The sequence below is a fragment of the Gracilinanus agilis genome, chromosome 4 (assembly GCF_016433145.1).
Source record: "Gracilinanus agilis isolate LMUSP501 chromosome 4, AgileGrace, whole genome shotgun sequence".
Classification (NCBI taxonomy): Eukaryota; Metazoa; Chordata; class Mammalia; order Didelphimorphia; family Didelphidae; genus Gracilinanus; species Gracilinanus agilis.
The window spans coordinates 316045643-316066431 of record NC_058133.1 but is presented as its reverse complement, the minus strand read 5'-3'; the positions used below and the strand labels follow the sequence as shown (position 1 = coordinate 316066431).

At 32.0% G+C, this 20789-nt stretch overlaps 1 protein-coding gene across 5 annotated transcripts in view; it reads right to left on the bottom strand.

The window, feature by feature from the left end:
- The window catches only part of MYO6 (myosin VI), a 115808-nt gene that overhangs the window by 2243 nt on the left and 92776 nt on the right, over nucleotides 1–20789 (bottom strand). For 2 of the 5 annotated variants that reach the window (XM_044676124.1, XM_044676126.1), the window contains exons 27-31: nucleotides 19090–19250; nucleotides 12529–12632; nucleotides 8827–8958; nucleotides 5058–5084; nucleotides 1139–1357 (exon numbers count right to left, since the gene is read on the bottom strand). In XM_044676124.1, coding sequence (XP_044532059.1) covers nucleotides 1139–1357; nucleotides 5058–5084; nucleotides 8827–8958; nucleotides 12529–12632; nucleotides 19090–19250 — 643 coding nt within the window. Of the gene's footprint in view, nucleotides 1–1138; nucleotides 1358–5057; nucleotides 5085–8826; nucleotides 8959–12528; nucleotides 12633–13761; nucleotides 13801–19089; nucleotides 19251–20789 lie in introns of all 5 variants that reach the window. The other 3 variants (XM_044676122.1, XM_044676123.1, XM_044676125.1) reach the window with 3 other exon arrangements.

The following is a 20789-nucleotide window of genomic DNA, read 5'->3' as shown; positions in this document are numbered from 1 at the left end:
CCAGAAAAAAGAATGATTGTTAAAGGGAAAATATATTTGGCTATAATTTGCAATGACAAGCTTGAAGCTTTCTACCTTTTCTTTCAAACTAAGGAAAATGTTTTTATTTCAGGAGAGGGGAGGGAAGTGACTGAGATTCTGGTTTGTATTTATTGTTACAACAGTCCATTTCTTTGACAAACATTTCCCAAACTGTCTTAATAAGTTATCTTCTTAAACTTTTATATACATTGTATTTTTGAAGCATTTATAATTCCTCATGGAGTTCAGAGACTGCCTTCTTTCTACTTATGGTATCCTTCAGAGCAGTTTTTTTGTATCATGAACCTCTTTGTCAGTCTGTGAAGCCCTTCATTGGAATAATTTCACAAACACATAAATACCTAGGATTACAAAGGGAAGTGATTTTATTGAAATAAAGATATATGTTTTTCCCTCAAATAAGTTCACAGACCCTCTGGAATCTATCCATGGACCCTCTTGAGAGTGCATGGATCCAAAATTAAGAACTCCAGCTTTGGCATTTCATTCTGTGTGATTAAAGTAATCGGAGATAGTTTTATATTCTTAAGAAGCTTTTCAAAGCATGTTGCCATTGTGGTTGAACAAACTGGTTCCTAGATAGAATATTTGTAATTCATGAAATATCCTATTTCTAAACACATTCACTCCTCTAAGTGGATATATCTAAAAGATCCTAATATACATGTCACACATCAAATGATTTTAGATTTGGATATATATAAATCACTAAGACCAATCTCCTAACACATTTTTAATATCATTGACAGCTGGTCATTAGGATTCTATTAAAATATGTCTATTGATGGGGACCTTCATTTGTGTTATAGAAGAGTAGAATTCTTTTGGTCAATTGACTTTCTATTACTTTCTCTTTCAAGTAAATGCGGGGGGGGGGGGGGGAATTTCCTCTGATCCAAATAAGAAACTTTAGAAGGTTCACATAGGCAAAAGTAAAATGAAAAGCAATATATAGTAACAGATACCAAAACTTTTACTTACTCATAATATTTTATTTCCAGTGAAACATAATCTCTAAATTTTTACTGTGTAAATATATTTTAGGATGTCTTACAAGCTCTTGTTTTGTTTTTGTTTTCATATAAAACATACGTACCAGCTACAAGTAGGATAGGTGGTTTGTCAGGATGAAGTTCCATTTGTCGGGCAATCCAAGGGCCATCAAAATGTGCATACCACCAACCTTTCTTCTTATTCTGTGGATCTTTGTATTGGTCTGCAGGACGAATGAATGGAATACGGAAATAGCGTTGCTGCCGATTCATTTCAATCTCCTGCTGTCTGGCAGGAAGTTGAGCTGTTGGATTCTGTTGAGCTATTATATAAAATGAAGAAAGTAACAATAAAGATTGGGGAAAAGAGACAAGGCAACTTTACATGACAAAAGCCTTCTTTTAAAAAATTCAATTATTCAGTGTAATTAGAATCAAGGTTCACCATAAAAAAATGCTGAATGTAAATAACTAACATAAGAATTGAAGTGTGGGGTTTTTTTGTATTTTCACTTTTCAAATAATTGTAAAAAAAAAACTCCTCTGACCTATACGAGAAACTATAGAAGGTTCATATAAGCATCATCAACATGAAAAGCTATGTAGTAATATACACTACACTTGACAACCATCACTTAATTAAATTTATATCCTATTTTTCCTCCAAATGGTTCAAAATGATAGATATAGGAAGCAAACAGAGGAGTAACCTTGATTTTCTTTTTTTTAAATGAAAATCAATGTGACAAATCTAATGGACATAAACACTGTCAGTTATATCCATTTCAATTGATAAGCATATCAAAAACTGTTCCTTGGGCAAGTGAATATGTATTTTTAAATGTTAAACTGATTCTGGCACACTACAGCGATAGCTCTTAAGCAAATAACAGCAAAATATATTGACAGAACTTTCCTATAATTCACACTCTCAAATAACAAAATAACATTTTTGCAATATTTTAAAATCCAATGAAAGAAATAAGCTGGAAATATTAAATTATCTCTTAAGCCATGATATACCAATGGAGAAAGGAAGAATACTTGCTTTTCTGCTAGTCCAAGAAATTGAGTTCATATCAGTCCTTCCATTGTTCAGTTTCATACTGAACAGTTGGATTTTTTAAAAAAAAACAGCAAGCCTAGGATATTTCCCTAAGGTACAACTTTAAATCTTTAGCAATGAGCTTTCAGTTAACCTGCTTAATACACTTTATATTCGCAACTTGAAAGACAGATCATAATTAACTCATTAAACTCAGGGTTTTCAGAAAAGATATGTACAAAAATTTTTAAAAATTCTAAGAACAGATATTATAAATAGCCAAATAAAACTTTCCTAAAAGTTTCAGAGTACATAATAATGTTCTTATTTATTTTCTTGCAAAAAAGAAAGAATTAATCAATGAAACATTTCCTTAAAAACCAAACAGAAGCAAAAAAGCAACAACTGTTAAGCAAAGCCCAGAATAGTCCAAAATATAGCTCCAGTTTTGTTAATGAGTTGAAAAAGTCCCAGCACCTTTTGAAAAGAACCCAGGATTTAAAAGAGAAATGCTATTGTTTTTGTTTGTTTTTATACCTACAAAATGCTACTTTCAATTTTGTGCTCAGATTTCAGGATTTTGAAATTACCTATCATTTTTTAAATCTTGGAAAAAGAACAACTCTTTAGCCTTTCTAAGTAGTCTATAGAAATCCAGTGTCAAGTTTTCAGAGAATGAAGAATGACTTTCCATAAGTTTTATAGGTATCCCAAAATTGACCTAATAGAGACAGTGTGGTGCAGTAGAATGAGCAACCAATATGGTGTCAGAAGACTTTCTGATTTCAATTTTGGCTCTGCTGCTTACTTCTTATATCACAATCAACAAGTCATGTCATCACACTGGGTCTCAATTTCCCCCATCTGTAAAATGAAGGGGCTGCATCAGCACATCTCTAAGTTCTCTTACAGTTCTGAGTCTATTCATTTTATATGACCTGATCAATTGGCAATCTTCAGAAATATAAATAAATTGGTGAGATATTAAGAAACAGAATACAAATATTATAATAGTACTTATTCAAAAATACTCAGTCTCCTCCATCCTCAAAAAACCCTCAGTCTGTTGATCTCTGCTATCACCCTGTATCTTCCCTCCCTATTGAGACTAAACTCTTTGAGAAAGCCATTAACCATAATTGCCCTTACCTTCCTTTCAGATCATTCTCTTCTTTAATCTTTGGAGTTTGTCTTCCAACTTCATCATTTAACTGAAACTGCTTTCTCCAAAGTTACTAAAGATTTCTTACTTGACAAATCCAATGGCCTTTTCCTAATCCTCATCCTTTTATGCCTCTGACATTCTGGATAACCTTGTTCTCCTCATAGTATCTTCTCTCCAGGTTTTCATAGCACTACTTTCCCCTGGTTTTCCTCATAATTACCTGATTGCTCCTCAGTCTCCTTTCCTGAATCCCAATCCAGGTCATGCCCACTGATCTTGGATGTCCCATTGTCTGTTCTAGGCTCTCTTCTTCCTCTATACTATTTCACTTACTGACCACATCTGGCCAGTAATATAAATTGAATTGAATATAGATTCAATGATCTATATTGATGATTCTTAAATCTAATACTTATCCATTTCTAATCTTTCTCCTGACTTCTGGTCTCATCTCTCAGCTCCTACTCTCTGTAGAGTCTCTGTACTAAGGAACCCTGGAGGCTGTGAGCAGGGGAAGAGGGTGAAAGGACCTAGAGTCTAGAGAGCTTGTTGACTCCTGCCTGTAAATGTCCTCCATTCACTTTCTGTCATAGAAGGGGTGAGGTGAGGAGAGGCTTAGTATTGCATGGACAGTGTAGGGATCACTCAGGTCCTACTCCTTCCTAAAAGCAAGCTACCATGGCCACCCAGCAGCTGTTGCCTATATCCTAGCAATATTTTGTTTGTACTGAGTTGTTTATATTTTGTCTCCTTTATGTACTTGAAAGTAGAGATTTACCTACCTCCTTTGTATCCCCAAGCCCTTAAGAGTAATGCCTCATATGTAACAGGCACTTAATAAATACTACCTGGCTAACTCAAAGACTAATTGGAGTACTGAAAAATTTCTGGGAACCTAGAAAGCAATCTCAACTTGGAAATCTAGCAATGCTAGTGTTAAAAATTAAATAACCTTCTTAATAACTTTTTTTAATTCACTCTTTTTTTGGAAGAATAAGAAAAGTCTTATATACAGTACTTTTAATTATCAGGGTTCCTTTTTTTTAAAAAATACATATACAACATATGGGCAACCTAAAGGCATCGTATCCAAACAAATCATTATTATTTTCACTGATTTTGAGAGAAATTTGCTCACTAGTAAGCTGAATCACTGATTTTGTTATCTAAAAGTATATATCATGTAAATGAAAAAACTCATAAAGAAAAACTCTGCCTGACCAATCCATCTGTTTTTATTTTTTAATAAGAATTGGTAGGCTTACTTTCTAAGCCTGAGCACATATATTAACATCCAGAAACTGTATCTAATCAAAATGCATAGCAGTTTACTGGAAACAATCTTTATGTTCTACCATCACCTAGAAAAAGATACTGTTTAAAAACCATCACCTAAAGTTAGTTCTGATTTCTAAATAAACAGCTGTTATATTAGGATTACAGTGTTTTGCTACAATAGAAAGAATAATATAACTTCATGATATAAGATGCTTGTTACTTTTTTAAAAGGTGGTGTTATTAAAATATTAAATGGTAGATTAATATATTTAATTAAATTTACCTCTGCATATGTGTATAGTTCAATAAGGAAGGCAAACACATAAGCAGTTTAGTTTTAATATAATAACTGCAAGTAAGTTTTTTTCAATTCAAAAGATATTCTACTATAAATAAATTAATTAGAACAAAATGAATAAATATCATGGCACTAAAATTTAATAGAAAAGTGTAGCAAAACACTGATTAACTGAAGTTAGAAAGTTCAACCCATCTTCCAGTTAGCTTATAAATTAGTTAGGATCTTCCCACTTACGTGAATTGTTCAAAAATGGTGCAAAATCTGTGAATAAATATTTCATATTGAAGAAAAATATAAACATGCCATATAATTAAAAAAACATTCTTATAATTCATTAAACTCATCCTTCCTTTTAGATGACAAATAGAATTCCATTCTAATATTTGGGTGCCTGTGCTGATTAAAGCTATATGTGGGGCAGCTCAGTGGCTCACTAGAGCCAGGCCTGTAGAAAGGAGGTCCTGGGTTCAAATTTAGCCTAAGACGAAGCTTCCTAGCTGTGTGATCCTGGGCAAGTCATTTAATCTCAATTGCCCAACCCTAACTGCTCTTCTGTCTTGGAACCAACACTTAGTATCAATTCTAAAACAGAAGGTAAGAGTTTTTTTAAAACTATGTGCGTGTAGTACTTTCTGATTTTTTAAAAATAAGATATTTTGATTAATTAGATTTCGGGAATTCCTATTTGCTTCTGGTATGGAAAGAATTGAAAGGAAAAATTAATATCTGTTCTTAGTGGTGACATTTGTGGTATACAAAAAGAGAACATATAAAATATTCTATAATCGATCTTTGATTTAGTTCCCAAATTTCATATAAAAATTAAATGACAGCTAACACTATCAAAACATTTATAGTCATTAGGGCTGAAAGAAATAGAGCTTCCAGATAACAGACTCAATTTGCTCATTTCTTCCAGTATCCCAGGTCATGTTATGCCATTTCTCATTCCAAAGAGCAACTAAAATAACAGGTATTGTGTTAATAGTTTTGAGCAATTACAAATCATAAATCAATATCCAGTCCCTCCTCCATCTTCCCAAAATAAATAACTTGAAGAACTTCTCATTATAAATTTAATGAAACTGGTGATATTTAAGAAATCATAGATAAAAAACATTTTACTATTTACAAGTTTTGGGTAAAAATCCTAATTTGGTCTAATTTACAACTATAATAATTTACCATGACACTTTACCATGATGAAGTCACTAATATATAATTATATTTTTGTTAATTATTTGTAAATTATCCTCTCATTTTCTTTTTTTTTTTTAAATATTGGATTCAATCCTTGAAATAAGAATTTTTTTCAGAAAAGTCTGCTATTTAAGGTCATCAAAGAATTATTTAGGTACAGTGCTTTCTAAAATAGATTCATTAAGTTTTCTAGGCACCTTCTTGTAGCCACAATATATTTCTGGATTTGGATCAAGTAGGTATAAAAGGAAAGAAAGAGAAAATTTAGGAAAAAATTCTAAATTTTAATTTAAAAGAAAAAATAGCTTTAAAAAGTATCAATAAAATTTTAACTTGAAAACTAACTCTACTTATGAATAGATCAACCAGGGTTCTAATAATATATTATTAGAAGTTCTGGTGGAGAAGGAATGACACTAGTAGACAACAAATCTGGATTTTAATTCCAGCTGAGACACTAAGAGCTATATGATGTAGACAGATCAGGCCAGACACAGGAAAGCATTTTTTTTGGCTATTGTTGAATTGTTAGAGGGCATAAAGCTATCTGTTCATGTAACCCCAGAAATGAGCCTTGGTTTGGGAAGACATTTGAATTCCCTCAATGTCCTCTTTCTCCTGTGCTCACTTACTTTTCTATCTTCTGAGAGGAATGTGACAATGTGTATTCCTGCATACAGAATAGCAACAAAACAGTTTTTCTAAAACTCTGCCATTTTGATCATCATACCTCAAGAAAACTTAATTGAAAAGTTCCTGACAAAGTAGCTAACATATTCAAGAACATGGCAAGAGAAGACTTAAAAGATAGACTTTTGCTGGAAAAAGCAGTTGTTAAAATCTATAAACTCAGGAAGAATATAGATAGGATGAAAACAAAATCCTAGAATACTAGAATTAAATATTATGTTTAAGAGACAGTTTCATGACTAAAAAGGAATAACTGGCTATGAGTACATAACAGATCTTGAAATGCCCACAATAAAATCTCCTTATTCTTTAAAAAAAAGAAAAACTTTAATTTGACCTATCATTCCCTCAAGATAGCATTCCTTTGTTTCTTCTTTGCACAGACATAATCCTAAAGAAGTCTTTACATGTCATCTTTCTATTCAAAAAACTTTGGTAGTTGCCTACTGCCTTTATGTGCAGTTAGAAACTTATCTTGCTTCAGCAATTAAACCCCTCCACAAGCTAGATCCAGCCTACATCTCTAGTCTGATTATATATTTGCCTCTCATATATTTTCTGCTTCAATCAATTTGTCCCCTGTACACACTTATCCACATGTCTATACCTTTGTAAAGGCATCCTCTCTACACCTGAAATACTCTTCCCTCTGTCCGCTAACAATTTCTTAGAATTCCTAACAAATTCCCTCAAGGTGCCGCCTCATTCAAAATGCCTCTTGCAATTCCTCTCTTGCTAGTGCCCTTTCTAATAACTGTGTATTTCCTTTTCTATAGTTCTGTATTTATTCATCTGTGAATATCCCTCTAATATGATATAAACTCCATGATGACAGCAAACTTTTCACTTTGGTAGTTGTCTCCTCAACTTACCCAGCACAATGTCTTATATAAACATGCCCTATAAATGCTTACTGAGTATCTGAATTTATTACTCTAAGTAAAACAGGATACCAATACAAATTGCTCTAAAATGATTATGACAAATCCAAAGAAAATGAATTTTTAAAAATTGGTAAGGCAATGCAAATTTTGAGAGTGTTTCGGGCACCATATTACAAAGGGCAATGACCATGTCTTGCTATTATATTTAGAAATGAACTATAAACCTGGAGAGACCATTGGTCTGATTCAGGATTATATTTATCTTTTATGTTCTTGTTTTAAAATGGCATATGTGGCAAAATGTTATTATTTTTAATCCCTAAACTAAGTATTTTAGTGTAGGCCACAAGTGGTCTCCATCATATCCTACTACTTTGTTTCATTCACCTTTAGTTTGGAGGGAAAGATGATTTTATTGCTGTAGAGTGAATAATCAATAAGTTAAACCAGAGCAAAAAACAAAAAAAGCAATTTTGGAATTTTATGGGTCAGTACACACATATCCTTAAATTAGGTAATTTCATTAATGGAAGGAAGTAGACTTGGAATAAAGAAGACATTATGTTGAAGTAACAACAGTATGCATTTATGAAATACCTATTATGTACTAGGCATTATCCTAAATGCTGGGGCCACAAAGACAAAAACAGCCCTTGTCTTCAAGGAGCTCATAATCTAAAGTGTATGACCATGTAATCACAATATCATTGGGTCTCATTTTCCTTGTCAGTAAAATAGAGATGATATAATCTCAAGTACTATGCCTCCAAGGGCTATTCTAAGGATCAAGTGACATTATATGTAAAATGCTTTACAAAGTTTAGAGAGCTACATATAAATATTAGCCATTATAATTATAGATATAAATGAAATACTAAGCACAATATAAATGATTCTTAACCATTTTTAGTACACAAATGATAAAACTAAACCAATTTTTACCATTTTCAAAATAAATTCCTTAGTCCTTAATAGATATGGCCTTGAGAACAAGCAGAATAGTAATCATATTTATGTAGCATAAAGTCATCTCAATTAAAAATTATGTGTTCAGTGATTTAAAGTTTGCAATTTTGGGGAAATTTATATCAAATCTTTCACCAAAATATTGTGTATTAGTCACCTTATGTACAGCTTGGTAAAATAACCATAATAAGCTCTGGTATATATTTTTAATTTACTTTAAAATTCCTTGGGGCAGACTCTTCAAAGTTATACCTAGTTCTTACCATAGTCAGTGACTGATTTTGGTGCACGTTGTTCTGTTTCTGTGTTGCGCTTCTTGTTCTTGGATTTCCAAGCATGGTAGACTTTTAGTCTTCTGTGAAATTCTTCTCGACAGGCTGCCAATAATTCAATATCTATCAAGTATAAAAAAATAAGGGAATGAGAAAAAGAAAAAATGTTAATTCAATTTTCTCACAATATAATTCTAAGGCAGAAAGGCAAAATGGTGTAATTAAAAGAGAGAGGAAGAACTGAGAACTAGCCCTACTAGTCTTATGAACTTGGACAAGTCCCACAAGTCAGGAACCCAGGTGACTCTCTAAAAGTTTAAATTGCAGAACAGCTGCCAAACCGTATTAGTAGAGGAAGTTTCATTACCAGAGTATTCCTTGCATTGATGAAATAAGAAATCCAGCCAAAACATTTATAATACATAAAAAATTGTCTGAGAGAAATTCAAAACAGCTACAAATGCAAGAATAAATTAAGGAATGATTAAGTTGATTCTTTCATTATACTGAAACATCAGCTCTGATACTAACTGGATTCAGTCTAATGAAACTCAATTTTACAATCACAGCTCAATGACAACTAATAGAAAAAATTATGCATAATATTCTATGATTTGCAAAGTGTTAAATATACACTATTGTATTTGACTCTTTGGCTACATTCTGCTCAACATTTTAATTAAAAAACTTGAATGATTACATAGATGATGACATGATGGCATGCTTATCAATTTGAAAATAAAAGAAAATCAGAACAATCAGTATGGTGGACAAAAGACATGAAATACAAAAGGATCTTAAAAAGCTGAATGGTTGGGCAAAAGAAGAAGGAATTTAATGGAGATGAATGTAAAGTCTTGCACTTGGGTTCAAAAAATAAATATATAAGTAGAAGTCTGAGGTGGGGAGGAACCTGGCTAAATTGTGCTTCAGATGAAATATCCTCAGGATTTTGTAAAACTATAAGTTCACTATAACATGATATGGTAAACAATAGAGATGATGAGGTTTTACTTATTTATTTTATTTGCTTATTATTCAACTTAATCAAGTAAGCATTTAATGAGCATTTAACTAAGTGCCAATCACTGGAAATACATATAAAAAATGAAAAGTCCTTATTTATAGATTTTAAAATGCAGAAAACTTGAGTTATTTTGTATTTTACTTAAGTCATTCAGTTAGAGGGCAATAAAAAAGGTCTAGTATTTAGTTGTAGGGCTCATTTTAGGAAAAATAATTCAGAGACTGAAAAAGAGAATGGTAAGAATGGTGCTTAGTCTCAAGGAAAAGTTTAGTGGCACTAGACATATATCTTTAAATATTCAAAGGGTATGTATAAAAGGGATCAGATTTATTTTCCTCCACTCTATAAGGCATAAGTAAGACCAGTGGATTAAAAACTACACCAAAGCAGATTTCTGTTCAATGAAAAAAAATTCTATTAATTATAACTGTGAAAAAAAGTAATGATCTCTGCCTTAGAAAACAACAACTAGAAGTCTTCAAGTGGACATTGGATGACCATGTTTTCTGAAACATGTAGTAGCTGTTCATGCTGCAGGTAATGGGATAGACCACATGACAGCTAATGGGATTCCATGCTTCTATACTCAGGATCTTTGATAAAACTAGGCAAATAATGAGATACTTTAGTTCTCAGACATAAAATCACTACTTAAAACACTAGTATTTAATCAAAGAAGAAATGGAATGATTCAATTAAACTTCACAAATATTTAGGCAGCTAGGTGGAGGTATATAGCCTGCTCAGCCTTCAGAAGGACCTGAGTTTAAATCAAGCCTCAGGCACAAACTGGCTGTGTGACTCTAGGCTTAACCTCTTAACAATTAACCTCAGCCTCAATTTCCTCATCTAATAAAAGAGAATAATAATAGCACATGTCTCCCAGAAGGATTGGAAGGGACAAAAGAGTGATTCATAATTTTAAAGCTCTTAGCATGTGGTTTGACACAAAGTAATTGTTCTATAAATGTTTGCTATTATTAAGCATGTATGTAAAACTGGGCTGCAGGGACATAAAGCTAAACACAACATAGACTTCTCTCATAGCACTTTTAATCTAATAGCACATGAAATATATTTACAGAAATAACTATCATACAAAGGAAACCAGTTGAAGAAAACAAGAAACTTAAGGAGGAAGAGATGCCTTTAAGTTGGGGAAGTAGAAGAGGGTCAGGAAAGACTTCCTGGATGAGGTAGCACTTAAATTGAGCTAAGAAGAAAGGGAAAGGGGCAGCTAGGTAGTACAATAGATAGAACACCAGGGCTGGAATGTGGAGGAGCTAGGTTCAAATTTGACCCCAGACCCTTCCTAGCTGTGTGACCCTGGGCAAGTCACTTAACCCCACTGCCTAACCCTTACTATTCTTCTACCTTAATATTAATACTTAGTATTGATTCCAAAATAGAACATATAGGTGATAGGAGGAAGAAGAGGAAGAGGGAGGGAGAGAGAAAGACAGAGACAGAGACGGACAGACAGACAGACAGATGACAATTAGATGGTAGAAAAGCAAAAAGGAGAATCCATCACAGATATAGGAAATGATGGGAATAAAAATAAATAAGAAAGAAGGATGGCAGAAGAAAATGCAGGAGGGAGAGTAATCTAGTTTGGCTGAAAAGTAGAAATTATAAAAAGGAAAAGAATATGAATAAAGGCTAGAAAGTTAGATTGAAAGCCAAAATATGAAGACTCTTAAGTGGGTTCAGTTAGGAATGAGAGGGTTGGATTGGAGAAAAATGGTAAAAAATAGATAAGCCATTAAACAAATTGGCTACTTGGGGAGGAAGATGAGTTTTGGACATGATGAATTTGACTTGCCACAAGTGAACCAGGATGAGCTTTCTACTGCTTCTGGGAAAACATAACAAGAGCTCTAGAAATAGGTTGTAATATAGAAATTTAGAAGTTGTCCTTAATGAGGTGAGAATTTAAACCCATATGAATATGTATGAGACTGCTAAGAAAGTAGATATATAGAAAAAGATGAAGGAGAGAAACTTAGGGAATAACCAGTTTTATATAGTGGAATGAGACAATAAATAGGTCTAAGGAAGAAAAAATTGAGAAGCAGGAAAACCAAAAGCATACAATTTCATGGAACTGTTCTCAGTCCTCCATAATCTTAGTGCCTTCCCACTAAGGCAATGGTCAATTTATCCTGTATATTTCTTGCTGTACATAGTTGTTTGCATGTTGTCTCCCCCATTAGACTGTGACCTCCTTAATGGTATAGTCTGACTTTTGCTTTTCTTTGCATCCCCATAGCTTCCTAGTGCTTATCGTAGTGTATGGTATATTAATAGGAATTTAATAAATTCTTGTTGCCTGATAGGCATGAAGAAAAAAAGAAGGCATGTACTGAGTGGTCCTTGGGAGGAAAAGCAGCAGAGACTTGGAGTGTTAATCTGATTTTTCCCTTCAACATCTGATGTCAGGGTGGTCACGTTTCTTTAAATGTCTTTCTTATTGACATAAGCAAGAGAAAGAAGAGGCATATTATATTTTCTCTCTCTTTTTAATTTCTTGGAAACTGCTTTAGGGGAAAGATTAATAGAATAAATTTCACCACTTTCACACAAAAAAAGGTTATTTTAAACAAAATATAATTATGTTCAAGCTATGTAGCCTTTATATATAGTCCTTTTCTATACAAACTTACCACAGGAGGTATTGATTGTATCACGAAGTTCTGCATATTTCCATTTACTAAGATCATATTTCTTTGATCCAGCAGCTGCTTTGGTGGCCTGGACTGCAGGACCTCTGTAATCGTATTTTTATTTGTTAGAATAAGAAATGTTTTATATACCAGCAAAAAAAAGTTAATATTAATTAGTGCCGTGCAAATAGTAGGTGCTATATAAATGTTAGTCATTATTATAATAATTACCATAATTATTAAAGAAATCAGAAAAATTTCTATCACAATATGAAAAAAACTTTTGTTTTCTAAGAAGATTGGATTCAGGAATTATTAGCCACTGTCAATATACATAAGTAAAATTCCTTACAAATATATCAATATGTTGTTTGAGGAAATCTTAGCAAGTAAAAACTAAAACAACTTTTTGAATTTAAGATTCCAGAAGTTTGGCAAGAAGCATGTATAAGGGAGTCAAAGACCTGGGCTCAATAATCTGAACTAAGTTATAAGCTATGTGCCCATGATAAAGTGATCTAAACTCTTTTAGCCTTGATTTCCCAAATTGGCAACAATAATATCCATACTATATTGAGTTACTATGAAGATATGGTCTTTAAGCCATAAAGTATTATATTAATTGTGAATTTAATATTACAATGTAAATCTTTAACAGGGAACATGCTTTACAAAATGATTATAAAAGAGAAGGCTTTATTTACAAACCATTAAAATCTCTAACACTGATTAAAAGAACTACTAAAGAAAGCAAGTTACTGAGTTTTCATTTCAGGTACCCTTTACTGATGCTTTAAATTCTATAAATGCAATCATGTAAACGTCATAGTAAAGTACAAGTTTGACTTTTGAAAGAACTTATGCTAATTAATAATTTCATCTTCTTGTCTATATACATATGCAGTTCACTTTATAATTTTTAAACTGATAATTAAAATGTCATTAGCTTATATATTTTGATAAATACAATAGGCCAGATTCTGCCAAGTGAGAAAGCTACTACTACCTTTGATTGGGAAAGTAAATTCATGGGATAGAACAATATTTAAGTATTTTAAAGCAATCTGCATGAAATAATTCCAACAGTATAGATGGTATAGTTTATAAGAATGCCCAATTTGAAAACAAGGAGTAGATTAGTCACATGATAGACTCTGGCCTCATAAATCAAAAAAATTACTTGACAAGTTGATTTAATTGAGGGAATCATCATTCTAGTTCTACTGCACCAACCTAGCCAAAAGTTCTGACATTTCTTTAGCCATTTGTTCTCTACAAGAAAATCAGTAATATGACAGAAATGAGTAAAAGAAACATTTTAAATACATTTTTAAATTCCAAAACTATAATTTTCATTCACCTTCATGTAATATAAAACATCTGAATTTTAATAGTTTAAACAAGTTTACTGATTTCACTTTTACACAAAGTCAAATGATTTTCATTATCTCTAAAGTGCATAAGTTTCTAAACACTGCTGCTAAATGACAAATTAAAACAGAGCAAAAATTCTATTTAAAATTCTTTAAGGTTAGTAGAGCACTTCTTATACTTATTGCTGAATAAAATCACATATACTTTTTCTATAAATATTTAAATTAAATTCTGTCTCTGGTTTTAAATATGAGATGTGTACAGTACATAGAGATCATTCTTCAGAATGGAAGTTCTAACAACACAAGGTATGACATCATGTGACATATAATTTGCCTACTGCATTCTTGATTCTCAAAATGAAATATCCAAAGCATAAACAAGGCAAGTTAATATATTTTACAATGCAGAGATTCAAATAAAAGTTATCTTTTGATGAAAATATTGTCATTATAAATAAAGCATGCTAAAAAGAGAATAACCTAATAAGTACTATCTATAAAGAAATAAATGATTCTGACCTTGCCAGACAATTTTATAAGAATTAAAAATGTACTACTAAATGTATCCTTCGAATGATTTATAATCTGTATTGATTAGAATACAGATCCATCAAAATATAAAAATAAATTGGCTTTTTTACTACCAAGATTAGTTTCTTCCCAATTTTATATATAGTATTCAATTTCAGAAAGAGGGATGAGAATTGAGCCATTTACTCAAATTAAAGAGCTCACTTCTCCAATGTTTATTTTCTTGCCCTGGAATGTTCTTGTCCTTCAGTTTTCAGACTTCTCATTGATATCTACTATATGAACTCATATTGTAGTTCAGTAACTGAAATAAGTATCTAAATTTCTTTCATACAGATATACATACACAAAATTCTTTGTGTTAATATTTATATCCACATACACTTTAGAGGTAGGTAAATAATTATATTTATTAAGAAAAAAATTGCCAATAAGATAATATTAATTCTAACTTTTGGTTTTCAGAAAACTAAAATCAACATTCTAAATTGAGTTTTCTTACATAATCTAGTTTAATAGGTACAAGAATCATTGCTTTTTGGCATTAGTTTTTTCAAGGCACAAATAGAGTTTCTTGGATGACTATCGTGAGTTAAGTAATTCAGTTTTCCCCTTGTGTCTCAAGAGGACAGAATGACTCTTTTGTTCTCTTCTTTTCCATAATATATAAAGCTGCCTTGAGGTGAGACTAGAAGCTCACCCAAATGGTGCAAAAGTAATCACAGATTTATAAGTTTTTCAGGAACTTTATACAAAAATGAGTTCCAGAAATTTAGGCAAGTAAAATAAGCCTTAAGCAAAATATACAGCCAAGAATATAATTTCTTTGGCTTTTCTCTCTCTAAAATATTAGGAATTGTTTTATTAACTTGATTTTTCTTCTCTAATATCCTACTTCTCAGTTTATATCTCATAATCCACAACAGTTTTTTCCTACCTCGTATTCACTCTAAAGTTCCTAAAAAACTCTGCACAATTTTCCTTAACTTGAATAAGCTTACTAGCCTTCAACCCCTTTTACTATTTAGTCTATCTCATAAATAGAATTGTTTAGACAACAATTACCTGATGTCCCATCTGAATAATGATGTAGGGTGTATATTGAGAAATCTAATTCATGATTGTAACCTCACCAATTTTGCTCCTTAAATCATACAATCTTGGTTTGAGATACTGTTCAACTATTTCATCATGAGAATTAGACCTAAACTGTCCCTCTATCTCCCAAAAAAATTACTCCCATAAAAATTACATAGTTGAAAACTCTGTAACATAAATAAGGATTTAAATTTGTTTCCTCACAGACACACATATGCTAATATTAAAATCCACATATGTGCAGCTTTTAAGTAAATAATTTATAAAGAAAACAAATTTTATGTAAAATAATCCTAATTCTAATTTTTGGTCTTGAAACTACTGATGTCAATAAGCAGAATGAAAGTTACTACCTTCTTAATTTAGAGTTTGGAAAAAGTGTACTTAATTTTTTATAATAACTTATAGAATTTTTAAGTAGCCAATTAAACAGCATTTATTTAACTTCCATGTGATAGGAAGATACAGCCAATAGATTTAACAAGCATGCTTGCTGGAAATAGATACTCTTCTTTTCTCTAAGTCAGATGCATTCTCTTCACACACACAAATAAATGGAATTTTTCACTTAGATTTTATTATGTTAAAATTAACTCATACTCATATGCAAATTGTGAAACTCCATAGTTTGGGAGCTTTTCCCAAAAGAAAATATAAATATTCAAATGATTATTAATAGATGGTATGGTGATATACCTTCTTTTATCCTTTTGCCAATGTGAGGATTTTCATAAGAAAATGCACATTCATTAATATATAGTAAAATCTGTTTGTGAGATTCTTCGGGAACATAAATTCAACTGATTTAATTCTACATTTTAAAAATATCACAAATGTGGACAAATGATTCTTAGCAGCTATTAGGAATCGAAAAAGGAATTTTTTATTCCTGTAATATACAAATGCATTTATAAATATTCTTCAAGAGTTATAGCATATTATCATATTTAAATTATATTGAATTGATTTATTTCAATAACTCTTTGGGGCTAGCATTTAGCTATTCCATAACCAAACAAAGTTATGGAAATATATCAGTCAAGGGGACAACCAAATCAAAATGGTGTATAATTAAGCACTAAATTGTTCAGTATTGAATATAACTGCTATAGGGTCCCATAAGGACTGAAGTAGTTAAGAAAGGCTCTATAAAAAAGAAAGGGCAAGAGCTTTGATAAAATTTAGAGAGGTACAGGAAGAAAGGAAAGCAATCCAGAAAAGAGAGAAAAAGGAACCAAGACCATTAAAAATATTACTTCTGACCTAAATTAAGGAAAAATGAAACTTTCTTTTCCAAAGGAACAAATTCTGAGGCCATTAAAAGGCACCAAACCCTGAATCTGAATTTCCTCTTAATAGTCTTCAATGTTTTTCTGAGTATTTCAAGTCAAAAATAACTTTGCATTTCTAGTATACCAAAAGTCTGAAATTTCAGCGGGTTTTGAAAGACTTTAAATAGCTCTCCACAATTAGGAGAAAATCAATAGAAAAAAGTACATTTTCTCCACAGGAATCTAAACTCATATAAAATTTTAGTACGGATATGCAACAATTTGTTCTTCACAATCAGATAGAATGGGATTTTGCTTATCTCTACAGTTGTACGTACAGGTTTAAAAAAATACAATCTCATATATATCTCTTTTCTTACTCCCAGCAGGTAAAAACTGGCAACATTTGTTGAAGATACATATATGATAATATGTTTGTTACTCAAATTCCTAGGAATGGCAAGGGATTATAATTCAGTTTCCTCCCTGTTGTCACCCTACTTTCGCAGATGGTCAACTCTTTCAAAAGCTGACTCAAAACTTCTCAAAGCTTGTCATGGAACATGTGCCCAATCCAATGAAGGTTTTGGTAATAATGTATAGTAATGGGGCTAATGGCAGCAGATAAATCCAGTCACCAAAGTTGATAAGGTGTTTTTTTTTTTCATTAATTCCAATCTAAAATTCTGATGACAACAACAATAGCTAGGAAGCTTGTAATCATTCATCTATTTAAAAAGCCTGAACACCTTGAATATAATTAAAATCAAGAACCAAATCAAAGGCATTCTGTGCATTCCTTTCATCATTTTCAACTGAGGGAAAAATTTGGCTATTAATCTGAGAAAGTGGAGCTGGTGGGATGTCTTATTTTCAATACAAGGTCTATTGTTAAGAGTTCTTAAGACAGGGAAATTATGCCATCTTGTGGTTCTATTTCAAAATTTTTAGTTAAAAATAAACATTTTATAAAGCTTCTGAAATCCTAGGAAACAATACTATAAGATATGTATGACAATCAGACATGTTTAATGTATATCACATATATATATACATTATTATATTTGTTCTTCTGCATATTAAAATACAGCAAGAGTTTTATATATGCTTATGAACCAGAACACTATGGAACTCTATTTCACCACCATGCCCTAAAAAATCCAAATTGCTATAATTTCTAGGTCTCTTTTTTTTTAAACCCTTGTACTTCGGTGTATTGTCTCATAGGTGAAAGATTGGTAAGGGTGGGCAATGGGGGTCAAGTGACCTGCCCAGGGTCACACAGCTGGGAAGTGGCTGAGGCCGGGTTTGAACCTAGGACTTCCTGTCTCTAGCCTGACTCTCACTCCACTGAGCTACCCAGCTGCCCCTAGGTCTCTTTTTAAGGAAAAATAAAACATGCTATAAATTTTTAAAAACAACAAAGTCCTAAAGCTCTCCTATTAAGAATATCTAAGGGGCAGCTGGGTGGCTCAGAGGATTGAGAGCCAGGCCTAGAGACAGGAGGTCCTAGGTTCAAATCTGGTCTCAAACACTTCCTAGCTGTGTGATCTTGGGCAAGTCACTTGACTCCTATTGCCTAGCCTTTACCACTCTTTGACCTTAGAACCAATACACAGTATTGATTCTAAGACAGAAGGTAAGGGTTTTTTTTAATGTCTATATTAATATTTTTCCCCTGAAAATTTAAAATCTTCAGAGAATTCAAAAACCTAGGAGGGTTAAATATTTCAATTCGACTTAACAAATACTACTCAAAGTTGAGACTAACTTATAGTATAAAACTGAGAAACAGCTTCCTTCTCATTTTGTGTGAAAGTATACATATAAATATCTTGTCCTGGGGAAAATTCAAGTGCTATAAGCTGTTAAATGCATTATGGCTTATAATGATTGATTTCCAAGCCAGAGTTTAGTGGAAAATATTTAAGAGAATCGTTTTTCCATCACTTGGATTTCTATATAATGTAGCATATATTCCAGGAAATTTTACTAATAAAAACATAATGAGATGTTCCCTGCAAAAGAATAGCATTAACTAAAACAATTCTGAAATAACATTTCTCAACAATTAAGTAACTTGTTAGGAAAAAACCACAAATTTAATGCTTTTTCCTGAGTATAAGACATGCTGCTTATAGATAAATGTTAACGTATATTTTTAAATTGCTATAGAGGAGGAATAGGTAAGGTTTGTTTTCTTCTTTTTCCATGAGACAGATCATAAAAGAGAAAATGAGATTAGAGACATTTTTTACATTAAAAACAAAACCCAACCACAGTACCTGCGTAATCCTAAATCAATCTGAGCTTCTTCACTGATGAGCTCTGCTTCATTCTGGGCAATCCTCATAGCAAGTTCACGGTCCCGGCGTTCTTGTTCAAGCACTGCCTGATGTTGAGTTTCTTCTTCGCGCTGTCTAGCTAACTGTTCTTCCACTTCAGCCTGTATTGCAGAAACAATTTTTCTCTTTCACTTTTTTATCCACTAAATAAGCAAAATTTGATTGCTTCTTCAATTGGGTGAAGAAAATAATACTGGCATTGAGCAGTCTTATGAAATATTACGGTTTAACATTCTGACAGTAATGTTTTCAGAAGTCAAAAGACTTAATCAGTTTTCAGTAATAAGGCTGGAAAAACCATATGAATTGTGAGTTACTGTTTTCATTATTATGACAGGAAAAAAGAAATCAACAATTTTATTGAGACACTTTTTTTGTTTCCTAAGGGAGACAACTAACATCATCAGTGACATATTTTACCAAATTTTAAACAATCTGCAATAAAGAAGGCTGATGTATAGTACAGAGAAAGATAACTATAAAGGTAACCAACAATTCTAATGCAATGTTTTAATTCGTGTGATATTGATCAATTTTAAAATATTAAGACTGTACTTTCATGCATATGTAATTTGATCCCCTAGCACTTTCTATGTCTCAAGTACTTAAAACATTATTCTTTATACTTCTATTTAACTAATTACTAAGGATTCCTAAGACTTCTCCCTACTATGCTATAAACTTTAGGAAGCTACCATATTGCACATAGCAGGCATTTAAGAAATGTTTGGTAAGTAAACCAAGGTATAAAAGAGGTATCATAACATACTACTGTAGTTTGAAAAGCAGAGTTTGCCTACATAGATGCATTTATCTCCCTTCTAGACTAAAAGCTCCAAGAAAGCAGGGATCAGTTCTTATCTAATTTTACAACTTAACGTAGCATAGAGCTAGGAATCTATGTAAATGAATCTCAACAGACCTCTTTTACAGACAATTTTAACATGACATAACTGATTTCAAAATAAATATATTCTCAAATAATTGCTCTGTCTTTTCTTAGGTGATACCAAAATAGTATAACTAAGAGGTAGTGGAAAGGGTACTGTTCTAGTAATTTATTTCTGTCTTTGCCAGAAATTAACTATGTAATTTTCAACAGTCCTAAACTCTATGAGTCTCCATTTTATCATCAATATAATGAGGGGACAAGACTAGGGGATATCAAAGATTCCCTAAATTTAACCAATAACTCAATCCAATTCAATGAGCCCTACAAAGCCAATAAAGGGAAAACAGCATGTCTATAGTCAGGTAGATAAAAACATAAAATGGACAATAAAGACAGAAGACAGAAAAAACTGGCAGAAATCTTAAAAGATCTGATAAAGCCAATGTATGCTTTGAAGGAAGATAAGGATTATAAGAAACAGACATATGAGGAATATGTCTGTGCAAAGGTACAAAAATAGATGATAGAATCTCATGTGCAACAGAAAAATCAAACTCATGTAGCCAAAACCAGATTGCAATGTTTAACAAAATAAATAAAAATACAATACAACAGAGATAATGCCATTTTATGCTTCTCTAAATCAATATACAGGCAGCAAGGGTCTGTTTCTATGAGTCTGACACCACAGATGTATAGTGGAGAAAGCACAGGCCAAACTACCTAAATTAGAGAAAGTACCAAGGAA